This window comes from Panulirus ornatus, chromosome 53, assembly GCF_036320965.1.
Source record: "Panulirus ornatus isolate Po-2019 chromosome 53, ASM3632096v1, whole genome shotgun sequence".
Taxonomy (NCBI): domain Eukaryota; kingdom Metazoa; phylum Arthropoda; class Malacostraca; order Decapoda; family Palinuridae; genus Panulirus; species Panulirus ornatus.
This window is the reverse complement of record NC_092276.1, coordinates 14259647-14283038: the sequence shown is the minus strand read 5'-3', so window position 1 is coordinate 14283038 and position 23392 is coordinate 14259647. Positions and strand designations below refer to the sequence as shown.

General features: G+C 40.9%; 1 protein-coding gene across 4 annotated transcripts in view; it reads left to right on the top strand.

Annotated features, from left to right (window-relative positions):
* LOC139765257 (uncharacterized) overlaps positions 1-23392 on the top strand; it is a 951164-nt gene that overhangs the window by 908528 nt on the left and 19244 nt on the right. For all 4 annotated transcript variants that reach the window (XR_011716625.1, XM_071692594.1, XM_071692593.1 and 1 more), the window contains exons 9-15: positions 3662-3773; positions 3918-4102; positions 7696-7910; positions 8035-8296; positions 8409-8557; positions 8912-9078; positions 11106-11222. Coding sequence is in view for 3 of the 4 variants with exons in the window: in XM_071692594.1 (XP_071548695.1) it covers positions 3662-3773; positions 3918-4102; positions 7696-7910; positions 8035-8296; positions 8409-8557; positions 8912-9078; positions 11106-11222 (1207 nt within the window). In the remaining variant the exon portion in view is untranslated. The remainder of the gene's footprint in view (positions 1-3661; positions 3774-3917; positions 4103-7695; positions 7911-8034; positions 8297-8408; positions 8558-8911; positions 9079-11105; positions 11223-23392) is intronic.

Sequence of the window (23392 nt, the reverse complement as noted above, 5' to 3'; positions counted from 1 at the left end):
AGCATCTCTATCAACTCTATCATATGCCCTCTTCAGATCCATAAATGCTACATACAAATCCATTTGCTTTTCTAAGTATTTCTCACATACATTCTTCAAAGCAAACACCTGATCCACACATCCTCTACCACTTCTGAAACCCTGATGCTCTGTACATGCCTTCACCCTCTCAATCAATACCCTTCCATATAATTTACCAGGAATACTCAACAAACTTATACCTCTGTAATTTGAGCACTCACTCTTATCCCCTTTGCCCTATGTACAATGGCACTATGCACGCATTCAGCCAATCCTCAGGCACCTCACCATGAGTCATATATACATTAAATAACCTTACCAACCAGTCAACAGTACAGTCACCCCCTTTTTTAATAAATTCCACTGCAATACCATCCAAACCTGCTGCCTTGCCGGCTTTCATCTTCCGCAAAGCTTTTACTACCTCTTCTCTGTTTACCAAATCATTTTCCCTAACCCTCTCACTTTGCACACCACCTCGACCAAAACACCCTATATCTGCCACTCTATCATCAAACACATTCAACAAACCTTCAAAGTACTCACTCCATCTCCTTCTCACATCACCACTACTTGTTATCACCTCCCCATTTGCGCCCTTCACTGAAGTTCCCATTTGCTCCCTTGTCTTACGCACTTTATTTACCTCCTTCCAGAACATCTTTTTATTCTCCCTAAAATTTAATGATACTCTCTCACCCCAACTCTCGTTTGCCCTCTTTTTCACCTCTTGCACCTTTCTCTTGACCTCCTGTCTCTTTCTTTTATACATCTCCCACTCAATTGCATCTTTTCCCTGCAAAAATCGTCCAAATGCCTCTCTCTTCTCTTTCACTAATAATCTTACTTCTTCATCCCACCACTCACTACCCTTTCTAATCAACCCATGTCCCACTCTTCTCATGCCACAAGTATCTTTTGCACAATCCATCACTGATTCCCTAAATACATCCCATTCCTCACCCACTCCCCTTACTTCCATTGTTCTCACCTTTTTCCATTCTGTACTCAGTCTCTCCTGGTACTTCCTCACACAAGTCTCCTTCCCAAGCTCACTTACTCTCACCACCCTCTTCACCCCAACGTTCACTCTTCTTTTCTGAAAACCCATACAAATCTTCACCTTAGCCTCCACAAGATAATGATCAGACATCCCTCCAGTTGCACCTCTCAGCACATTAACATCCAAAAGTCTCTCTTTCACGCGCCTGTCAATTAACACGTAATCCAATAATGCTCTCTGGCCATCTCTCCTACTTACATATGTATACTTATGCATATCTCGCATTTTAAACCAGGTATTCCCAATCACCAGTCCTTTTTCAGCACATAAATCTACAAGCTCTTCACCATTTCCATTTACAACACCGAACACCCCATGTATACCAATTATTCCCTCAACTGCCACATTACTCACCTTTCCATTTAAATCACCCATCACTATAACCCGGTCTCGTGCATCAAAACCACTAACACACTCATTCAGCTGCTCCCAAAACACTTGCCTCTCATGATCTTTCTTCTCATGCCCAGGTGCATATGCACCGATAATCACCCATCTCTCTCCATCAACTTTCAGTTTTACCCATATTAATCGAGAATTTACTTTCTTACATTCTATCACATACTCCCACCACTCCTGTTTCAGGAGTACTGCTACTCCTTCCCTTGCTCTTGTCCTCTCACTAACCCTTGACTTTACTCTTAAGACATTCCCAAACCACTCTTCCCCTTTACCCTTGAGCTTCGTTTCACTCAGAGCCAAAACATCCAGGTTCCTTTCCTCAAACATACTACCTATCTCTCCTTTTTTCACATCTTGGTTACATCCACACACATTTAGACACCCCAGTCTGAGCCTTCGAGGAGGATGAGCACTCCCTGCGTGACTCCTTCTTCCGTTTCCCATTTTAGAAAGTTAAAAATACAAGGAGGGGAGGATTTCTGGCCCCCTGCTCCTGTCCCCTCTAGTCGCCTTCTACGACATGCGAGGAATGCGTGGGAAGTATTCTTTCACCCCTATCCCCAGGGATAATATATATATATTTTTTTTTTTTTTTTTTTTTTTGCTGTCTCCCGCGTTTGCAAGGTAGCGCAAGGAAACAGACGAAAGAAATGGCCCAACCCACCCCCATACACATGTATATACATACACATGCACACACAGACATATACATATATACACATGTACATGATTCATACTGTCTGCCTTTATTTATTCCCATCGCCACCTTGCCACACATGGAATAACATCCCCCTCCCCCCTCATATGTGCGAGGTAGCTCTAGGAAAAGACAACAAAGGCCCCATTCGTTCACACTCAGTCCCTCGCTGTCACGTAATAATGCCCGAAACCACAGCTCCCCCTCCACATCCAGGCCCCACACAACTTTCCATGGTTTACCCCAGACGCTTCACATGCCCTGGTTCAGACCATTGACAGCAGCATGTCGTCCCAGGTATAACACATTGATCCAATTCACTCTATTCCTTGCACGCCTTTCACCCTCCTGCATGTTCAGGCCCCGATCTTTTAAAATCTTTTTCACTCCATCTTTCCACCTCCAATTTGGTCTCCCACTTCTCCTTGTTCCCTCCACCTCTGACACATATATCCTCTTGTTCAATCTTTCCTCACTCAATTCTCTCCATGTGACCAAACCATTTCAACACACCCTTTTCTGCTCTCTCAACCACACTCTTTTCATTACCACACATTTCTCTTACCCTTTCTTTACTTACTCGATCAAACCACCTCACACCACATATTGTCCTCAAACACCTCATTTCCAACACATTCACCCTCCTCCGCACAACCCTATCTATAGCCCATGCTTACAACCATATAACATTGTTGGAACCACTATTCCTTTGAATATACCCATTTTTGCTCTCCGAGATAATATTTTCACCTTCCACACATTCTTCAGTGATCCCAGAACCTTTGCCCCCTCCCCACTCTGTGACTCACTTTCATTTCCATGGTTCTATTCGCTGCTAAATCCCCTCCTAGATATATAAAACTCTTCACTTCCTCCATTTTTTCTCCATTCAAACTTACCTTCCTATTTGTTTGTCCCTCAACCCTACTGAACTTAATAACCTTGCTCTTATTCAAGTTTACCCTCAACTCTCTTCTTTCATACACTTTAGCAAACTCAGTCACCAACTTTTGCAGTTTCTCACCCGAATCAGCCACCAGCACTGTATCATAAGCAAACAACAACTGACTCACTTCCCAAGCCCTCTCATCCACAACAGACTGCATACTTGCCCCTCTCTCCAAAACAATTGCATTCACCTCCCTAACAACTTCATCCATAAACAAATTAAACAACCATGGAGACATCATGCACACCTGCCACAAACTGACATTCACTGGGAACCAATCACTTTCCTCTCTTCCTCCTCATCCTTGAGCAGCCTGTCAATGCATCATGGTCAGGAACGCTGATTGCTAAACCACGTAGTTATGAAATGTTTTGCTTCTTTAAGCAACTTTTTGGTCTTGCAGAAGTCTTTACGTACTGCAGTTGCAGAAAACTAATTTGTGTATTACATGACTTATTTCTGTCTGCCTCAGTCACATTAGTTATTTAGTGAGTGATTTATTTAATGTTCTTTCTCTTTGCCCCGACAGGTACTTTTGTACGATTAAAGTGAACTCTTCACTTTATGGGAGTACCTGTTCTAAGCAGAAGTCTAATATGTGTTTCTGGGGAGAGTACTTTGAGCTTGATCTCCTTCCACAGGTTGGTTTAATTACATTAATTCAGAAAAGATATGAGAACAATATAGACTTTTTTCTGATATAGGATGCTCAGTGGTCATATTCTTCACTCTTAATATAGTGGTCATATTCTTCACTGATAATCTATGTAATTTTTTTTTCTTAGGATTCTACCATCTGTATTGAACTTATGAGAGAACCAGACAAAAAGTCTGTTAATAAGAAGATCGGGACAGTTGAGATAGATTTAAAGGCATCGAGTCCAAGTAGAGCAGCCTTAGAGGAGCAGTGGTATCCAGTTAAAGTTGATAAACAAGATAGAGATGTACCTGCCCTTAGAATCAAACATAGGTAAGTAAAATTGACTCCTATAACATACAGCATGTGAATGTTATAAATTCTTACATGAAACAATGGGAAAAGTAAATCAGTCAAGAGGAAATCCCTGATTATGCCTTCTTGTAATACCATTGATGATTCAGTTTCCTTTTAACTTTGCTTTTGTCCCACAACGTATTTGCCATTTTGAATACATCTACACTGTAGTTCCAAAGTGTGCTCTGCTGCATTAACCATTTTCACATTGTATTCCTAGTGTGGTCTAGCCATATCAGCAGGTATGGTCTGAAAATGTTGTTTTACACTTCAGCCACATTAATACAATGCCATATATACTTGTCTATAAGTCTACCTTATGTATAAGTCAACCCTTGATATTTGGTCAAGAATTCATTGATTTATGATATGTTTTTGAGGGTAATGGAATAACAAATTAGGGTAATAAAGCACCACATTTTATGGCATATAAAACTCATTTCAGAAAATCCTCACTGAAAAACACTCTGTGCCCCATGAACTGAGGTTCACTGAGCCTGAAACACTAAGTGCCAAAGGCAATTTGCTTATCATTTAATATTACAGCCCTTTACACTGAAACACGGGTAGTTTCAGCAAAAATATCGTATAATTCCATTCCTTTATTCATTCAATTAGGAAAGAATATCATTGTAACAGCATTTTTTAACCGAAAATGATTGGAAGAGCTATCAGTAACATCTTTTGAATAACAAAAGAAAGTGAGTCAGTTGTTTACGTCATGATTTTATCCCACTTTCCACTGTAATACATACGTCATTTCAGCAAAAATATTACATTTCCATGAATATATTATATCAAGCACAGAGTGAATAGAATATCATTGTAATGTAACAGTATTTTAACAAGAAACCATTAAAAAACGAGTAACATCTCCTGAACATCAGAAGTTAGGCGAAGTCTCTTTGTTTTCTTCGTGTATTTTATCCTATTTTTTAATACATGTTTCAGCAAAACTAATATTTGATTCTCAGAATATATTTATTCAGGGACAGTTAAAGTAAAATATACTTGTGATGTAACTTTTTTACCTGAAAACAATTTGAAAAACACACACCATCTACCTTTGCCGTTAAGTCAGCCCTTCCTAAGCAGCCTTTAATATTACAGTAAGGTGAAATTGTTTATACTCTTATTGCCTTGCTTCTTATTTCCAGAAATATGACAAGTTTGTATGTAATACGATGTTATGGTACTTTTAATTTACAAGTGTCCATTTTTAAGAATACATAAGACACCAAACAAATGTGATTACCAGTAGGATTCCATTAAAACCAGCTTCCCCTGCCAACAGTGTCAGACTTTTTTTTTTTGCATTTTTGATGTCTAATTGTAATTTTTTTTTTGTGGGGCTTGCACAATATTTCCTGCTATAGTAAAATGTTTTACCTACAGTATTGTTAAACAATTTGGGAAAAGAAATACTCAGTAACTTGATATTAAATGAAAGTCTAGAAACTCGCAACTATGCATAGATAACCCAACACATCATCACAAGTGACCTACATGTAACAGCTACTTCAAATTGTGTCTTGTTTTATTGTCGACGTGCTTGACCCATATTCTCTTCTGCATGATTCAAGAAGAAACAGGTTCTCAGCAAAGTTCAGGCTCCGAGTAGTTGGATTTGCAGAACAGACTAACAACTGCGCAGCAACAGGGAAATTTAAGGTATCAAAAAAAAAATGTTAAGAGACTGTAGAAAGCTCTCTACACAACTTAAGCATATGTTAATAAAACAACAGAGGAAAGTGTAACAGGCAGCCACAGTTGAAAGTTGAAGTGAAACTATCAAGGAAATTAGGCATGGTTGGTACACAAGATTTATGAAAGGAATTAATTTTGTACTGAGATGGAGAACAAAAATATTGCATCGTCTTCCACAAGAACTTGATAACAAGGTTATTGAATTTCATAGGTTCATAATCCACCTCCTAGCCCTTTCCATCATGCATGGATTTCAACTTAACTAAACTATTAACCACTTATAGGTCAACCCCCAAATTTTTTTGCCAAAAAATTTGTTCTGAAAAACTCAAAGTATACATGAGTATATATGCGAGTTTCACTGTTTATTATCCAACTTTAGCCCATCCCACACTATATCTTCTCAGGCTTTCACATCACTTTAATATCCATCACTTCTTAATTTTCTGTGATTGAAGTGAGCTAGGAAAACATTTGCCATGTGTAGTTTGTTACAGTTGATAACAGTACAGGTACACCACCAAATTCCAGCAACTGATGGTTCAGCACCTCCTTAAGCCCGGACAAAATTACGTGAGGGAGCTCGAAATTACCGCGGCCCCCAGACTAGTTTCCTGGGCGGTCACAGATGGCATTGTGTGTAGGGTGCGCTTATTTACATCACACTGCACTTGGTGGTAATACTGCAATTCTGTGAGATTCTTAGCTTATTTTGCTTAAAATTAACCCTAGCTATGGCTTCTAAGACATATGAGAGTGTCAGTTGTGGTATCAAATGTAAACACTAGCCCATACTGACCCAAGATAAAGTAGAACTGTGTCAGTTGTGGTATCAAATGCAAACACAAACCCATACTGATCCAAGATAAAGTAGAACTGTGTGTCAGTTGCGGTATCAAATGTAAACACCAGCCCATACGGATCCAAGATAAAGTAGAACTGTTGAAAAAGTGGACCGTGGTGTTTCGGTGCATAAGCTGTGTGACATCTACAGTATTGGTTCATCAACTGTTTAGGATATAAAGAAGCAAAGGGAGAAAATATTGAAATTCTATGCAGACAGTGATTCCAAGAAGTAAATGACGATTAGAAAAACTATGAATGATGGTAAGAGTACTGAGCAGGATAGAGTGATGATGGAATGGTTTCGACAGCATCGAAGTGATGGAGTGGACGTGTCAGGTAGCATGATAATGTACCCAGGCTAAGTTGTTCCATAAAGAACTTAAAATTACAACATGAGCATGAATATAGTGAAAAATGGCTTCAAAGATTCAAGAAGCATCATGGAATTTCCATGAATAAAGTGTGCGGAGAAAAGGGTCTGCAAACCACAAAGGGGCTGCCAAGTATGTGGACAAATTTGCAAAACTCATAGCTGATGAGCACCTCAGTCCTGACAAGGTGTATAGTGCAGACAAAACTGCATTATTCTGGCAATGCACACCTAGGAAACACTAACAACAGAAGACGAAGAAGACCCCACAGGATTCAAACAATCTAAGGACAGACTTACCATTTTAGGGTGCTCAAACATTTAATATTTGTTTGATTTAAATTTCTAGCAGTTCATGGTATACTTTATACACATGGGAGATGTATAATTATTGGGTTAGAGAATGTTGATGAATTATTATTACATGACCACGGTTGGTCCGGCAAAATGGTTAATCCGGTAAGGCTTTGGAACCAAGAGTGCCAGAAAAACGGTGGTTTACCTGTACAACCATTTGATGGAAGTCATGTATTTCTTTTGATCTTTGTATGAACCAGAAGTAAATCTTACTTAATATGAACTTTTATATCATAAATTATCCATAGACAGAATGTGAACTTTTATATCATAAATGATCCATCAACAGATTCCAGTCTGTGGACATCTTGCCACTGCCTCAATATGGTCCCTTTCGTCAGTACCTCAAAGAAAATGCAACATCTCTTTGCCAACTTTTGGAGCCTGTTGTATCTGTTAAAGCAAAGGAGGATATAGCTACAACTCTTGTAAACATCATGCAAGCAGAAGACCGTGCCATCCCCTTCCTTGTCAACCTTGTCTTCACAGACATTCAAAGAATGGGTTAGTTTTTTCAGTTTTTAAGCAAATATACTGAACATGAGCAATGTGAATCTGACATTTTTCTTCCTGTATATCACCATTTCAGAAATACAGTTATTTTCACCTATCATCTGATCACCCACAGCTGAGAATGAGCATCTCCTGTTTCGTGGGAACAGTGTAGCAACAAAAGCAATTGAAGCTTACATGAAATTAGTGGGAGAACAATACCTTCATGACACCCTGAGAGAGCCTGTTCAGGCCCTCATTACAGCTTCAGAGGACCTGGAGGTAGATCCACTCCGGATAACTAACATTCAATCACTTCATTCTCAGCGAAATGCTTTGAAAGAGCGTGTTTCTGCCATTTGGGAGAAGATTCTTCAATCTGGTCGGAATTTCCCTGTGTAAGTATTGTTTGTACTGTATTTTTTAAAAGAACCTTGTGGTAATGGTAAAAATATTTGTATAGATCAGTTTATTTCATTTTTTGTAAAAAAAAATTTTCTTCAACTTTAGGGAGCTGCGTCACGTGTTCCACACATTGCGAGAGAGACTCTCTCGCCAGGAGAAATGCGAACTGATTGATTATCTCATCTCTTCCTGTGTGTTCCTCCGGTTCCTTTGCCCTGCTGTCCTTTCACCATCACTTTTCAATATTATTAAAGGTCAGTAAACTGAAAACAGTTGATTGTGTGCTAAAACTTTTCAACCATTTCTTGTTCAGTTAGGTTGGATGGAATGATGCTTGTATTAGTTGAACAGTCATGATTGTATTAGTTGAACTTTTAAGGTATTCATTTATCTTGAGAAATAGATACAGTATGTTTAGAGTTTTTAATCGTCTGATAACATGCATTAATAAAGCAAGCTGTTTGTCCAAGGTTTAATAGCTAATGGGATAATGGACTGAATTTTGAGAACCATTTACTAAGAGTAGTAGTAGAATTAGAAACCAGATAATGATATACTTGGTATTAATGAGTTTACTTATAGCCAAACTTTTTCAACTTTTCTATCAGAGTATCCGGATGAACGCGCTGGAAGAAACCTTACATTGGTTGCAAAAATACTGCAAACTTTAGCCAATTTCACCCACTTCCAGGGAAAAGAGAATTTTATGGAATTCCTGAATGATTTCATCGATAAGGAGCAGGAGAGTTGCAGAACTTTCTTGCGAACAATCTCTGTAAGTATGAGGAAAAGGATGCGAGTAAAATAATCTTAAATTTATTACTTTTTTTTCTACATTCAAAAGTTTAAAGAAAACATGATAGTTGTGCCCAGTTAGCGTAGCTGAATGCTGACACAGAAGGCTTAGTTTCATGGGGAAAAAAAGTGGGGGGGAAACAACCATTAATGTCATCCTCAACCCAGTCATATTAAAGAACTTTTATATATTATCTAAGTTGAGCTTTGTATTGCTTGGAAATATTAGGTCATTGTAGAGGCTTATTTACATAGATATAGCAAGGAGCACTGAGTGAACTTAGTGGATTTGGTAAACTACTTTGATTTCAAGAAATATGCCTGAAAACTAAACATGTTAAATTACAGTTTTCATGATTAAAAGAAAATTTAAGAGCATCGAACTCAGTATTCCTTGTAATCTAGTTCAGCTACTTTAACACCACTAGCTGTGCCCTGACCTTTGTGATAATATGTCTCCTGCTAAGCAGCAGTATGGTTCATTCATTATAGAATGTAGTGATCAGATGAAGTGTAAGGACACGGTAAAGCATAGAGTAGCGTGTGGGGCTTGGCTGTGGATGGTAGGCTCTGGTTTCAGCTAGAAAGCTGGGCCTGGATTGAAGCATAAAAAGGGTATAATGTTTGAGAAATGAAATTAAATGTTTTAGATATCTGGGAGTGGACAAATCAAGTGGGACCATTGAAGTGAGTCACAGGGTAGCTGAGGGGGTGTAGGTTCTTGAAACACTGAAGAATGTATGGAAAGAGAGATCATTATCTGGGCGGGCAAAAATGGGTATGTTTTAAGGAATAGTTATCCCAATAATATGTGGATGCAAAGCATGGGCTGTGCAGAGAAGGTTAGACGTGTTGTAAATGAAATGTTTGAGGACAATTCGTGGTGAGGTAGTTTGATTGAATTTGCAACAAAAGGGTAAGAGATATGTGTTGTAATATAAAGTGTGTGGTCGAGAGCTGAAGTGGGTGTGCTGAAATGGTTCAGACGTATGGAGAGAATAAGGAAAGGTTGACAAGGAGGATATATGTGTCAGAAGTAGAGGGAACAAGGAGAATGGGGAGATCAACTTTGAGATGAAAGGAAGTAATGAAAATAATTTTTGAGCGATTGAGGCCTGAACATGTATGGGATAAGAGTGAGAATGATGCATTATACTGGGGTCAATGTTCTGTCAGTGTACTGAGCTAGGGCATGTGAAGCATCCAGGGTAAACCATGGAAAGGTCTGTAGGGGCTGGTTGTGGATAGGGAGTTGTGATTTCGGTGCAGTACATGTTACTGTTAGAGAATGGACATGAGTGGATGTGGCCTTTCTTTGTCTATTCTTGGTAATATCTCACTATCATGGGAAATGGCAGTCAAGTATGAACAAAAAATCATCTATTCAGGGCCTTATACTTCACACTTTTTGCTTGATATTCATCTCAAATTCATCACTTAAATAATAATACTTCACACTTTTTGCCCTCTTAAATGATAATTATAAACTACATTAAGCATGACTACTTAACTATATTAGTTCCTTAACTCTGAATTTTTAAAAGAAGCATGTATTAAGCTGCACTGCATTAAATATGGATTTGCAATAGAATTATTTTTCCTATGACTTTAGGCCTGTCACATTAGGTCTTGCTTCCTTACTTTATCAACTGACTTCTTCCAGCCACTTACCTTTTTAATATTTTCTCATTCTCCCATGTTTATTGACTACATTCTTCCTCTTGAGTTGTCCTATGCTGTGAGTAATGGTGATAAGACATCCATGACTAAACTCACCTTGTGTGTTCAATGACATGTCTCTTATTTTAGCTGCAATTTCATGTATCCAGAGGACACACTATAGTCCTTGTGAGATATGGAATGCAGTACACTATCAATGTGTGCCTTTCATTTAAACAGTAGCTCAAGTTGTCAGCATGAAAATTTCTTTTACATAATGTATGTGAATTATTATATATATTTACCATGAACAGGTTAACCGTATGTAATCTGAAAAATACTTTGCAGAGTTCCCTCACTGAAGAGGACAGTACACTTGAATTTGATGGGAAGATTGATTTGGGCAAGCATCTGGCTCTTCTGCATCTACATCTAGCTGATGCCCTTGCCAAATTAAATACACAGGTAATAATGGAGAAAACCTAGGAAGTAGCTGTAATAGGTAGGAGTATTTGGTAGGAACATTAGATAGAAATAGTAAGTAGGACATCAGAGAGAAGCCTCTGCAAATACTACTCTCGAGTTGCCCGCTGCCAGTGGCCTGTTAAGGGTGTCACACTAAAGATTTAAGAAGCAGCACTGGAGTTCATTAGTTCTGGAGACTGTTGCAATGGCCACCCCCTTGAGGGAATTACAAATAGGAACAGGTGTCAGATATATATATAGTATTGAAAAAATACCCAAGAGTACTGTGTAATACAAAGATTTTACTTTGTATCATTTACTGAAAATAAAATTTCAGAATGTATACAAAGATTGAGGTGTAACAGAATTGTAATTTTAACACATGGGACTTGGGCTTCCTCACTTCTTTGCAGCCCATAAGTATGGAGTTGGAAGCCTTAAGTCTTCAATGTCACTCCCATAAAAGGTGTATGGCTGTATGCACTTGATCTACATAATGTAAATGATGATAAAAGATACAAAGCAGAAAGATACATAGATTTATAGAACATCACCTCAGTGTATACAGATACATATATACATATAGATTTATAGAACATTACCTCAAGTTATTTAGTACTGGATGTGGCTTTTGCATGGATGAGGACATCCTCCAGGCATAGGTATTTTTCTTCATGACTGTCATTCCCTGCGTAAGCGAGATAGCTCCAGGAAACAGATGAAGACACATCCACTCACACATATAGGGTAGAAAGAATACTTCCCACATAATTCCCCATATGTCATAAAAGGCAACTAAAGGGGGCGGGAGCAAGGGGGTTGGAAACCCTCCCCTTCTTGTATTTCAGTTTCTAAAAGAAGAAACAGGAGTCAAAGAGGAAGTGCTCATCCTCCTTGGAGGCTCAGATTGGGATGTTTGAATGTGTGTGTGGATGTATCTAAGATGAGAAGAAAGGAGAGGTTAGGCAGTACTTTTGAGGAGAGGCATGCAAGGAATAGAGTGAATTGGAACGATGTGGTATACAGGGGTCGACTTGCTGTCAATGGACTGAACCAGGGCATGTGAAATGTTTTGTCTGATTTGGGTGACAAACTGCAGAAGCTGGTGACTGAGTTTGGTAAAGTGTGTGAAAGAAGAAAGCTGAGAGTAAATGTAAATAAGAGCAAGGTTATTAGACATTAGGGTTGAGGGACAAGTTAATTGGGAGGTAAGTTTGAATGGAGAAAAACTGGAAGAAGTGAAGTGTTTTAGATATCTGGGAGTGAATTTACCAGCAAATGGAACCATGGAAGCGGAAGTGAGTCTCAGGGTGGGGGAGGGGGCAAAGGTTCTGTGAGGGTTGAAGGATGTGTGGAATGCAAGAACGTTATCTTGGAGAGCAAAAATGGGTATGTTTGAAGTAATAGTGGATCCATCAATGTTATATTTTTGTGAGGCATATATTAAACTGCAATGCATTAAATATGGGGTTGTCCAGAGGAGGGTGGATGTATTGGAAATTAAATGTTTGGGGTCAATATGTGGTGTGAGGTGGTTTGATCGAGTAAGTAATGAAGAGGTAAGAGAGATGTGTGGTAATAAAAAGAGTGTTGGTGAGGGAGCAGAAGAGGGTGTGTTGAAATGGTTTGGTCACATGGAGAGAATGAGTGAGGAAAGATTGGCAAAGAGGATATATGTGTCAGAGGTGGAGGGAACACGCCTTTCACCCTCCTGCATGTTCAGGCCCCGATCACTCAAAATCTTTTTCACTCCATCTTTCCACCTCCAGTTTGGTCTCCCACTTCTCGTTCCCTCCACCTCTGACACATATATCCTCTTTGTCAATCTTTCCTCACTCATTCTCTCCATGTGACCAAACCATTTCAATACACCCTCTTCTGCTCTCTCAACCACACTCTTTTTATTACCACACATCTCTCTTACCCTTTCATTACTTAATCAAACCACCTGACACAACATATTGTCCTCAAACATCTCATTTCCAGCACATGCACCCTCATCTGCACAACTCTTATCTATAGCCCACGCTTCGCAACCCTATATCATTGTTGGAACCACTATTCGTTCAAACATACCCATTTTTGCTTTTCAAGATAATGTTTTTGACTTCCACACATTCATCAACGCTCCCAGAACTTTCGCCCCCTCCTCCACCCTATGATTCACTTCTGCTTCCATGGTTCCATCCACTGCCAAATCCACTCCCAGATATCTAAAACACTTAACTTCCTCCAGTTTTTCTCCATTCAAACTTACCTCCCAATTGACTTGTCCCTCAACCCTACTATACCTAATAACCTTGCTCTTATTCACATTTACTCTCAGCTTTCTTCTTTCACATACTTTACCAAACTCAGTCACCAGCTTTTGCAGTTTCTCACCCGAATCACCCACCAGCGCTATATCATCAGCGAACAACTGACTCACTTCCCAAGCTCTCTCATCCACAACAGACTGCATACTTGCCCCTCTTTCCAAAACTCTTGCATTCACCTCCCTAACAACCCAATCCATAAACAAATTAAACAACCATGGAGACATCACGCACCCCTGCCGCAAACCTACATTCACTGAGAACCAATCACTTTCCTCTCTTCCTACACGTACACATGCCTTACATCCTCGATAAAAACTTTTCACTTCTTCTAACAACTTGCCTCCCACACCATATATTCTTAATACCTTCCACAGAGCATCTCTATAAACTCTATCATATGCCTTCTCCAGATCCATAAATGCTACATACAAATCCATTTGCTTTTCTAAGTATTTTTCACATACATTCTTCAAAGCAAACACCTGATCCACACATCCTCTACCACTTATGAAACCACACTGCCCCTCCCCAGTCTGATGCTCTGTACATGCCACACCTCATCAAGAATCATACATACATTAAATAATCTTACCAACCAGTCAACAATACAGTCACCCCCTTTTTTGATAAATTCCACTGCAACACCATCCAAACCCGCTGCCTTGCCGGCTTTCATCTTCCGCAAAGCTTTTACTACCTCTTCTCTGTTTACCAAATCATTCTCCCAAACCCTCTCACTTTGCACACCACCTCGACCAAAACATCCTATATCTGCCACTCTATCATCAAACACATTGAACAAACCTTCAGAGTACTCACTCCATCTTCTTCTCACTTCACCACTACTTGTTAACACCTCCCCATTATCCCCCTTCACTGATGTTCCCATTTGTTCCCTTGTCTTACGCACTTTATTTACCTCCTTCCAAAACATCTTTTTATTCTCCCTTAAATTCAATGATACTCTTTCCCCCTAACTCTCATTTGCCCTCTTTTTCCTCTTGACTTTTCTCTTGACCTCCTGCCTCTTTCTTTTATATATCTGCCAGTCATTTGCATGTTTTCCCTGCAAAACTCGTCCAAATGTCTCTCTCTTCTCTTTCACTAATAATCTTACTTCTTCATCCCACCACTCACTGCCCCTTCTAATCTGCCCACCTCCCATACTTCTAATGCCACAAGCACCTTTTGCACAAGCCATCACTGCTTTCTTAAATACATCCCATTCCTCCCCCACTCCCCTTACTTCCATTGTTCTCACCTTTTTCTATTTTGTACTCAGTCTCTTCTGATACTTCCTCACACAAGTCTCCTTCCCAAGCTCACTTACTGTCACCACTCTCTTCACCCCAACATTCTCTCTTCTTTTCTGAAACCTCTACAAATCTTCACCTTCGCCTCCACAGGATGATAATCAGACATCCCTCTAGTTGCACCTTTTAGCACATTAACTTCCAAAAGTCTCTCTTTCATGCGCCTTTCAATTAACACGTAATCCAATAATGGTCTCTGGCCATCTCTCCTACTTACATATGTATTCTTATGTATATCTCTCTTTTTAAACCAGGTATTCCCAATCACCAGTCCTTTTTCAGCACATAAATCTACAAGCTCTTCACCATTTCCATTTACAACACTGAACACCCCATGTACACCAATTATTCCCTCAACTGCCACATTACTCACCTTTGCATTCAAATCACCCATCACTATAACCCGGTCTCGTGCATCAAAACTACTGGCACACTCACTCAGCTGCTCCCAAAACACTTGCCTCTCATGATCTTTCTTCTCATGCTCAGGTGCATATGCACCAATAATCACCCATCTCTCTCCATCAACTTTCAGTTTTACCCATATCAATCTAGAGTTTACTTTCTTACACTTTATCACATACTCCCACCACTCCTGTTTCAGGAGTAGTGCTACTACTTCCCTTGCTCTTGTCCTCTCACTAACCCCTGACTTTACTCCCAAGACATTCCCAAACCACTCTTCCCCTTTACCCGTGAGCTTCGTTTCACTTGGAGCCAAAACATCCAGGTTCCTTTCCTTGAATATACTACCTATCTCTCCTTTTTTCTCATCTTGGTTACATCCACACACATTTAGACACCCCAGTCTGAGCCTTCAAGGAGGATGAGCTCTCCCCATGTGGCTTCTTCTTCTGTTTCCCCATTTAGAAAGTTAAAATACAAGGAGGGGAGGGCTTCTAGCCCCCCGCTCCGGTCCTCTTTAGTTGCCTTCTACGACACGTGAGGAATGCGTGGGAAGTATTCTTTCTCTCCTATGATGACATGAACCAAAGTAATACCTATAAAAGAAGGAAAATGAACCAACTTTGCAGTGTAGGGCTCACCTTTATCCATTTATATTAAAAAAAATATATATATATATCCCTGGGGATAGGGGAGAAAGAATACTTCCCACGTATTCCCTGCGTGTCATAGAAGGCGACTAAAAGGGAAGGGAGCGTGGGGCTGGAAATCCTCCCCTCTCGTTTTTTTTAATTTTCCAAAAGAAGGAACAGAGAAGGGGGCCATGTGAGGATATTCCCTCAAAGGCCCAGTCCTCTGTTCTTAATGCTACTGTGCTAACGCGGGAAATGGCGAATAGTATGGAACATATATTTCTTTCTTTCATACCTTTCGCCATTTCCCGCGTTAGCGAGGTAGCGTTAAAAACAGAGGACTGGGCCTTTCAGGGAATATCCTCACCTGGCCCCCTTCTCCGGAACCATTTAAGCGGAAGTGGATCATAGGGTGGGGGAGGGGGCGAAAATTCTGGGAGCCTTGAAGAATGTTTGGAAGTCGAGAACATTATCTCGGAAAGCAAAAATGGGTATGTTTGAAGGAATAGTGGTTCCAACAATGTTGTATGGTTGCGAGGCGTGGGCTATGGATAGAGTTGTGCACAGGAGGATGGATGTGCTGGAAATGAGATGTTTGAGGACAATGTGTGGTGTGAGGTGGTTTGATCGAGTAAGTAACGTAAGGGTAAGAGAGATGTGTGAAAAGAAAAAGAGCGTGGTTGAGAGAGCAGAAGAGGGTGTTTTGAAATGGTTTGGGCACATGGAGAGAATGAGTGAGGAAAGATTGACCAAGAGGATATATGTGTCGGAGGTGGAGGGAACGAGGAGAAGAGGGAGACCAAATTGGAGGTGGAAAGATGGAGTGAAAAAGATTTTGTGTGATCGGGGCCTGAACATGCAGGAGGGTGAAAGGAGGGCAAGGAATAGAGTGAATTGGAGCAATGTGGTATACTGGGGTTGACGTGCTGTCAGTGGATTGAATCAAGGCATGTGAAGCGTCTGGGGTAAACCATGGAAAGCTGTGTAGGTATGTATATTTGCGTGTGTGGACGTATGTATATACATGTGTATGGGGGTGGGTTGGGCCATTTCTTTTGTCTGTTTCCTTGCGCTACCTCGCAAACGCGGGAGACAGCGACAAAGCAAAAAAAAAAATTATATATATATATATATATATATATTATATTTTTATTTTTTTTATTATACTTTGTCGCTGTCTCCCGCGTTTGCGAGGTAGCGCAAGGAAACAGACGAAAGAAATGGCCCAACCCCCCCCATACACATGTATATACATACGTCCACACACGCAAATATACATACCTACACAGCTTTCCATGGTTTACCCCAGACGCTTCACATGCCCTGCTTCAATCCACTGACAGCACGTCAACCCCGGTATACCACATCGCTCCAATTCACTCTTTTCCTTGCCCTCCTTTCACCCTCCTGCATGTTCAGGCCCCGATCACACAAAATCTTTTTCACTCCATCTTTCCACCTCCAATTTGGTCTCCCTCTTCTCCTCGTTCCCTCCACCTCTGACACATATATCCTCTTGGTCAATCTTTCCTCACTCATCCTCTCCATGTGCCCAAACCACTTCAAAACACCCTCTTCTGCTCTCTCACCCACGCTCTTTTTATTTCCACACATCTCTCTTACCCTTACGTTACTCACTCGATCAAACCACCTCACACCACACATTGTCCTCAAACATCTCATTTCCAGCACATCCATCCTCCTGCGCACAACTCTATCCATAGCCCACGCCTCGCAACCATACAACATTGTTGGAACCACTATTCCTTCAAACATACCCATTTTTGCTTTCCGAGATAATGTTCTTGACTTCCACACATTCTTCAAGGCCCCCAGAATTTTCGCCCCCTCCCCCACCCTATGATCCACTTCCGCTTCCATGGTTCCATCCGCTGCCAGATCCACTCCCAGATATCTAAAACACTTCACTTCCTCCAGTTTTTCTCCATTCAAACTCACCTCCCAATTGACTTGACCCTCAACCCTACTGTACCTAATAGCCTTGCTCTTATTCACATTTACTCTTAACTTTCTTCTTCTACACACTTTTCCAAACTCAGTCACCAGCTTCTGCAGTTTCTCACATGAATCAGCCACCAGCGCTGTATCATCAGCGAACAACAACTGACTCACTTCCCAAGCTCTCTCATCCCCAACAGACTTCATACTTGCCCCTCTTTCCAAAACTCTTGCATTTACCTCCCTAACAACCCCATCCATAAACAAATTAAACAACCATGGAGACATCACACACCCCTGCCGCAAACCTACATTCACTGAGAACCAATCACTTTCCTCTCTTCCTACACGTACACATGCCTTACATCCTCGATAAAAACTTTTCACTGCTTCTAACAACTTTCCTCCCACACCATATATTCTTAATACCTTCCACAGAGCATCTCTATCAACTCTATCATATGCCTTCTCCAGATCCATAAATGCTACATACAAATCCATTTGCTTTTCTAAGTATTTCTCACATACATTCTTCAAAGCAAACACCTGATCCACACATCCTCTACCACTTCTGAAACCACACTGCTCTTCCCCAATCTGATGCTCTGTACATGCCTTCACCCTCTCAATCAATACTCTCCCATATAATTTACCAGGAATACTCAACAAACTTATACCTCTGTAATTTGAGCACTCAATCTTATCCCCTTTGCCTTTGTACAATGGCACTATGCACGCATTCCGCCAATCCTCAGGCACCTCACCATGAGTCATACATACATTAAATAACCTTACCAACCAGTCAACAATACAGTCACCCCCTTTTTTAATAAATTCCACTGCAATACCATCCAAACCTGCTGCCTTGCCGGCTTTCATCTTCCGCAAAGCTTTCACTACCTCTTCTCTCTTTACCAAATCATTTTCCCTAACCCTCTCATTTTGCACACCAGCTCGACCAAAACACCCTATATCTGCCACTCTATCATCAAACACATTCAACAAACCTTCAAAATACTCACTCCATCTCTTCTCACATCACCACTACTTGTTATCACCTCCCCACTTGCACCCTTCACCGAAGTTCCCATTTGCTCCTTGTCTTACGCACTTTATTTACCTCCTTCCAGAACATCTTTTTATTCTCCCTAAAATTTAATGATACTCTCTCACCCCAACTCTCATTTGTCCTAAATTTTTTCACCTCTTGCACCTTTCTCTTGACCTCCTGTCTCTTTCTTTTATACATCTCCCACTCAATTGCATTTTTTCCCTGCTATACTCGTCAAAAGGTCTCTCTCTTCTCTTTCACTAATTATCTTTACTTCTTTCATTCCCACCTATCTCTGCCAATTCTATCTCGGCCCACCTCCCTATACTTCTAATGCCACATGCAACATTTGAATCTAGCCATCTTCTGCTTTCTTAAATTACAGCCCATTCCCTCCACAATCTCCACTTACTTCATTGTTCTCACTTTTTATGATTTTTGTACTCAGTCTCTTCTGATATTCCTCACACAAGTTCCTTCCCAAGCCTCACTTACTTCACCACTCTCTTCTCCCAACATTCGCTCTTCTTTTCTGATACACTCTTAAAAATCTTCACATTTGCTCTCACAGTGATGGATAATCAGACATCCTTTAGTTGCACCTCTTTAGCCACATTATCTTCCAAAAGTCTCTCTTTCATGCCACCTTTCAATTACACTAATCCAATAATGGTCTATGCCATCTCTCTACTACATATGTATTATTATGTATATCTCTCTTTTTAAACCAGGTTTAATTCCCAATCACCTGTCCTTTTTCAGGACATAAATCTACAAGCTCACTTCACACATTTCCATTATTTTCAACACATGAACACCCCATGTACAACTAATTATTCCCTCATCTGCACCCACATTACTCACCTTTGCCTATACAAATCACCCATCACTTTAACCCTGGTCTCGGGCCATCATATTCTGGAACACTCACTCAGCTGCTCCCAATACTCTGGCCTCTCATGATTCATTTCTTCTCATGCTTCAGGTGCATAAGCCACCAATAATCACCCATCTCTCTCCATCAACTTTCAGTTTTACCATATCTATCTAGAGTTTACTTTCTTACACTCTATCACATACTCCCTCCACTCATGTTTCAGGAGTTGTGCTACTACTTCCATTGCTCTTGTCCTTTCCTCACTAAACCCCTGACTTTACTCCCAAGACATTCCAAACCACATTTCCCCTTTACCGTGAGCTTCGTTCACTCGGGAGCCATAACTACATCCATGGTTCCTTTCCATTGAATATATACCTATCCTCCTTTTTTTCTCATCTTGGTTACATCCACAACATTAGACACCCCACACGTCCGAGCCTTTGAGGAGGATGTGCTTCCCCATGTGGCTGCTTCTTCTGTTTCCCCATTTAGATAGTTAAAAATACAAGTAGGGGAGGGGCTTCTAGCCCCCCGCTCCGGTCCTCTTTAGTTGCCTTCTACGACACAGTGAGGAATGCTTGTGGGAAGTATTCTTTCTCTCTAGGATTGACATGAACCAAAGTTATACATATAAAAAAGAGGGAAAATGAACCTAACTTTGCTGTGTAGGGCTCACCTTTATCCATTTATTATTAAAAAAAATATATATATTATCCTGGGGATAGGGGAGAAAGAATACTTCCCACGTATTCCCTGCGTGTCATAGAAGGCGGACCTCCTAAAACCTAAACTCCAGTCGCCTAAAAGGGAATGGGAGCGTGGGGCTGGAAGGTCCTCCCCTCTCGTTTTGTTTAATTTTCCAAAAGAAGGAACAGGAAGGGGGCCATGTGGGATATTCCCTTCAAAGGCCCAGTCCTCTGTTCTTATGGCTACTGTGCTAACGCGGGGAAATGGCGATATAGTTATGGAACTTTATATTTCTTTCTTCATACATTTCGAACGTTTCCGGCGGTTTTAGCGATTGGGTAGGCTTTAAGAACAGAGGACTGGCCTTTGAGGGAATATCCTCCACCTGGCCCCCTTCTCTGGAACCATGGTAAGCGGAAGTGGATCATTAGGGTGGGGGGAGGGGGCGAAAATTCTGGGAGCCTTGAAGGAATGTTTGGAAGTCGAGAACATTATTCGGAAAGCAAAAATGGTTATGTTTGAAGGAATAGTGTTTCCAACAATTGTTGTATGGTTGCGAGGAGTGGGCTTTGGATAGAGTTGTGACAGGGGATGGAAGTGCTGGAATATGAGATGTTTGAGGACAATGTGTGGTGTGAGGTGGTTTGATCGAGTAAGTAAAGTAAGGGTAAGGAGATGTTGTGAAAATAAAAGAGTGTGGTTGTGAGAGCAGAAGAGGGTGTTTTGAATTGGTTTTGGGACTTGGTGAGAATGGTGAGGAAAGATTGACCAAGAGGATATATGTGTTGGAGGTGGAGGGAACGAGTGGAGAAGGTGGGAGACCAAATTGGAGGTGGCAATGATTGGAGGAAAATTGATTTTGTGTGATCGGGGACCTGAACATGCAGGAGGGTGAAAGGAGGGCAAGGAATAGAAGTTGAATTGGAGCAATGTGGTATACTGGGTTGACGTGTGCAGTGGATTGAATCAAGGCATGTGAAGAGTCTGGGGGTAAACCATGGATAGCTGTGTAGGTATGTTTATTTGCGTGTGTGGACGTATGTATATACATGTGTATGGGGGGGGTTGGGGCCATTTCTTTTGTCTGTTTCCTTGCGCTACCTCGCAATACGCGGGAGCACTGCGACAAAGCAAAAAAAAAAAAATATAATATATATATATAATATTTTATTTTATTATATTTTTAATTTTTTTATTATTACTTTGTCGCTGTCTCCCACGTTTTGCGATGGTAGCGCAAGATAAACTGACGGAAAGAATGGCCCCCCCCATTCACATGTAATACATGTCCACCACACGCCAAATTATACATTCCTACACAGCTTTCCATGGTTTACCCCAGTCGTCTTCACATCCCTGCTTCAATACCTGACAGCACGTAAAACCCGGTATACACATCGCTCTATTCACCTATTCTTGCCTCCTTGCACCCTCCTGCATGTTCAGGCCCCGTTACACAAAATCTTTTTCACTCCATCTCCCCCTTTCACTCTCCAATTTGGTCTCCCTCTTCTCTTGTTCCCTCCACCTCTGGACCACATATATCCTCCTTGGGTCATTCTTTTCCTCACTCATCCTCTCCAATGTGCCCTACACCATTCAAAACAACCTCTTCTGTTCTCTAACAACGCTCTTTTGATTTCAACACATCTCTCTTAACCTTACGTTACTCTCACGATCAAACCACATCACCACCACACATTGTCTCAATCTGCTCAATTTCCTGCAAACATCCATCCTCCTGCGCACAACTCTATCCTATGGCACACGCTAGAAACCATACACATTGGTTGGAACAATATTCCTTCAAAACTTACCCATTTTTGCTTTCCGAGATTAGTTCTAGACTTCACAACTTTCTTCCAGGCCCCCAGGATTTTCAGCCCCCCCCTCCCTCCCTTGATCCATTCCGCTTCCATGGTTCCATCAGCTGACAGCATCCACTCCCAGATTTCTAAAACACTTCACTTCCTCCGTTTTTATCCATTCAAAAATCAACCTCCCAATTGACTGTACCTCAACCCTACTGTACCTAATATCCTTGCTCTCTATTCCACTTTACTCTTTTATCTTTCTTCTTCCACCTACACTTTTCCAAACTCAGCACCAGTTCTGCAGTTGCGCACATGAATCAGCCACCAGCGCTGTTTCATTCAGCGTTACAACAACTGACTCACTTCCAAAGCTCTATCCATCCCCAACGATTCATACTTGCCCCTCTTTCAAAACTCTTGCATTTACCTCCCTAACAACAACCAACATCCATTAAACTATTAAACAACCATTGGAGGACATCACAACCCCTTGCCGCAACCTACATTCATGAGAACCAATCACTTTCCTCTTTTCCCTACACGTACACATCCTTACACCCTGATAAAAACTTTTCACTTTTCAAACAACTTCCTCCCACAACCAATTTATTTTAATCCCTTTCCCACAGGCATCTCTATAAACTCTATCAATGCCTTCTCCAGACCCATAAATGCTAATAAAAACCATTGCTTTTTAAGTATTTTTCACATACATTCTTCAAAGCAAACACTGATCCCCCACTCTCTCCCCCACTTATGAAACACACTGCCCCTCCCAGTCTGAGGCCTGTACATGCCAACCCATCAGAAACCTAAAAATTAAATAATCTTACCAACCAGTCAACAATACAGTCCCCCCCTTTTTTGATAAATTCCACTGCAAACCACCCCAAACCCGTGCCTTCCCGGCTTTCATCTTCCGCAAAGCTTTTACTACCTCTTCCGTTTACCAAATCTTTCCCCAAACCCCTCATTTTGCCACCACCTCGCCAAAAAACATCCTATATCTGCCACTCTATCATCAAACACATTGAACAAACCTTCAGAGTACTCACTCCTCTTCTTTCATTTCCCCCCCCACTACTTGTTAACACCTCCCCATTATCCCCCT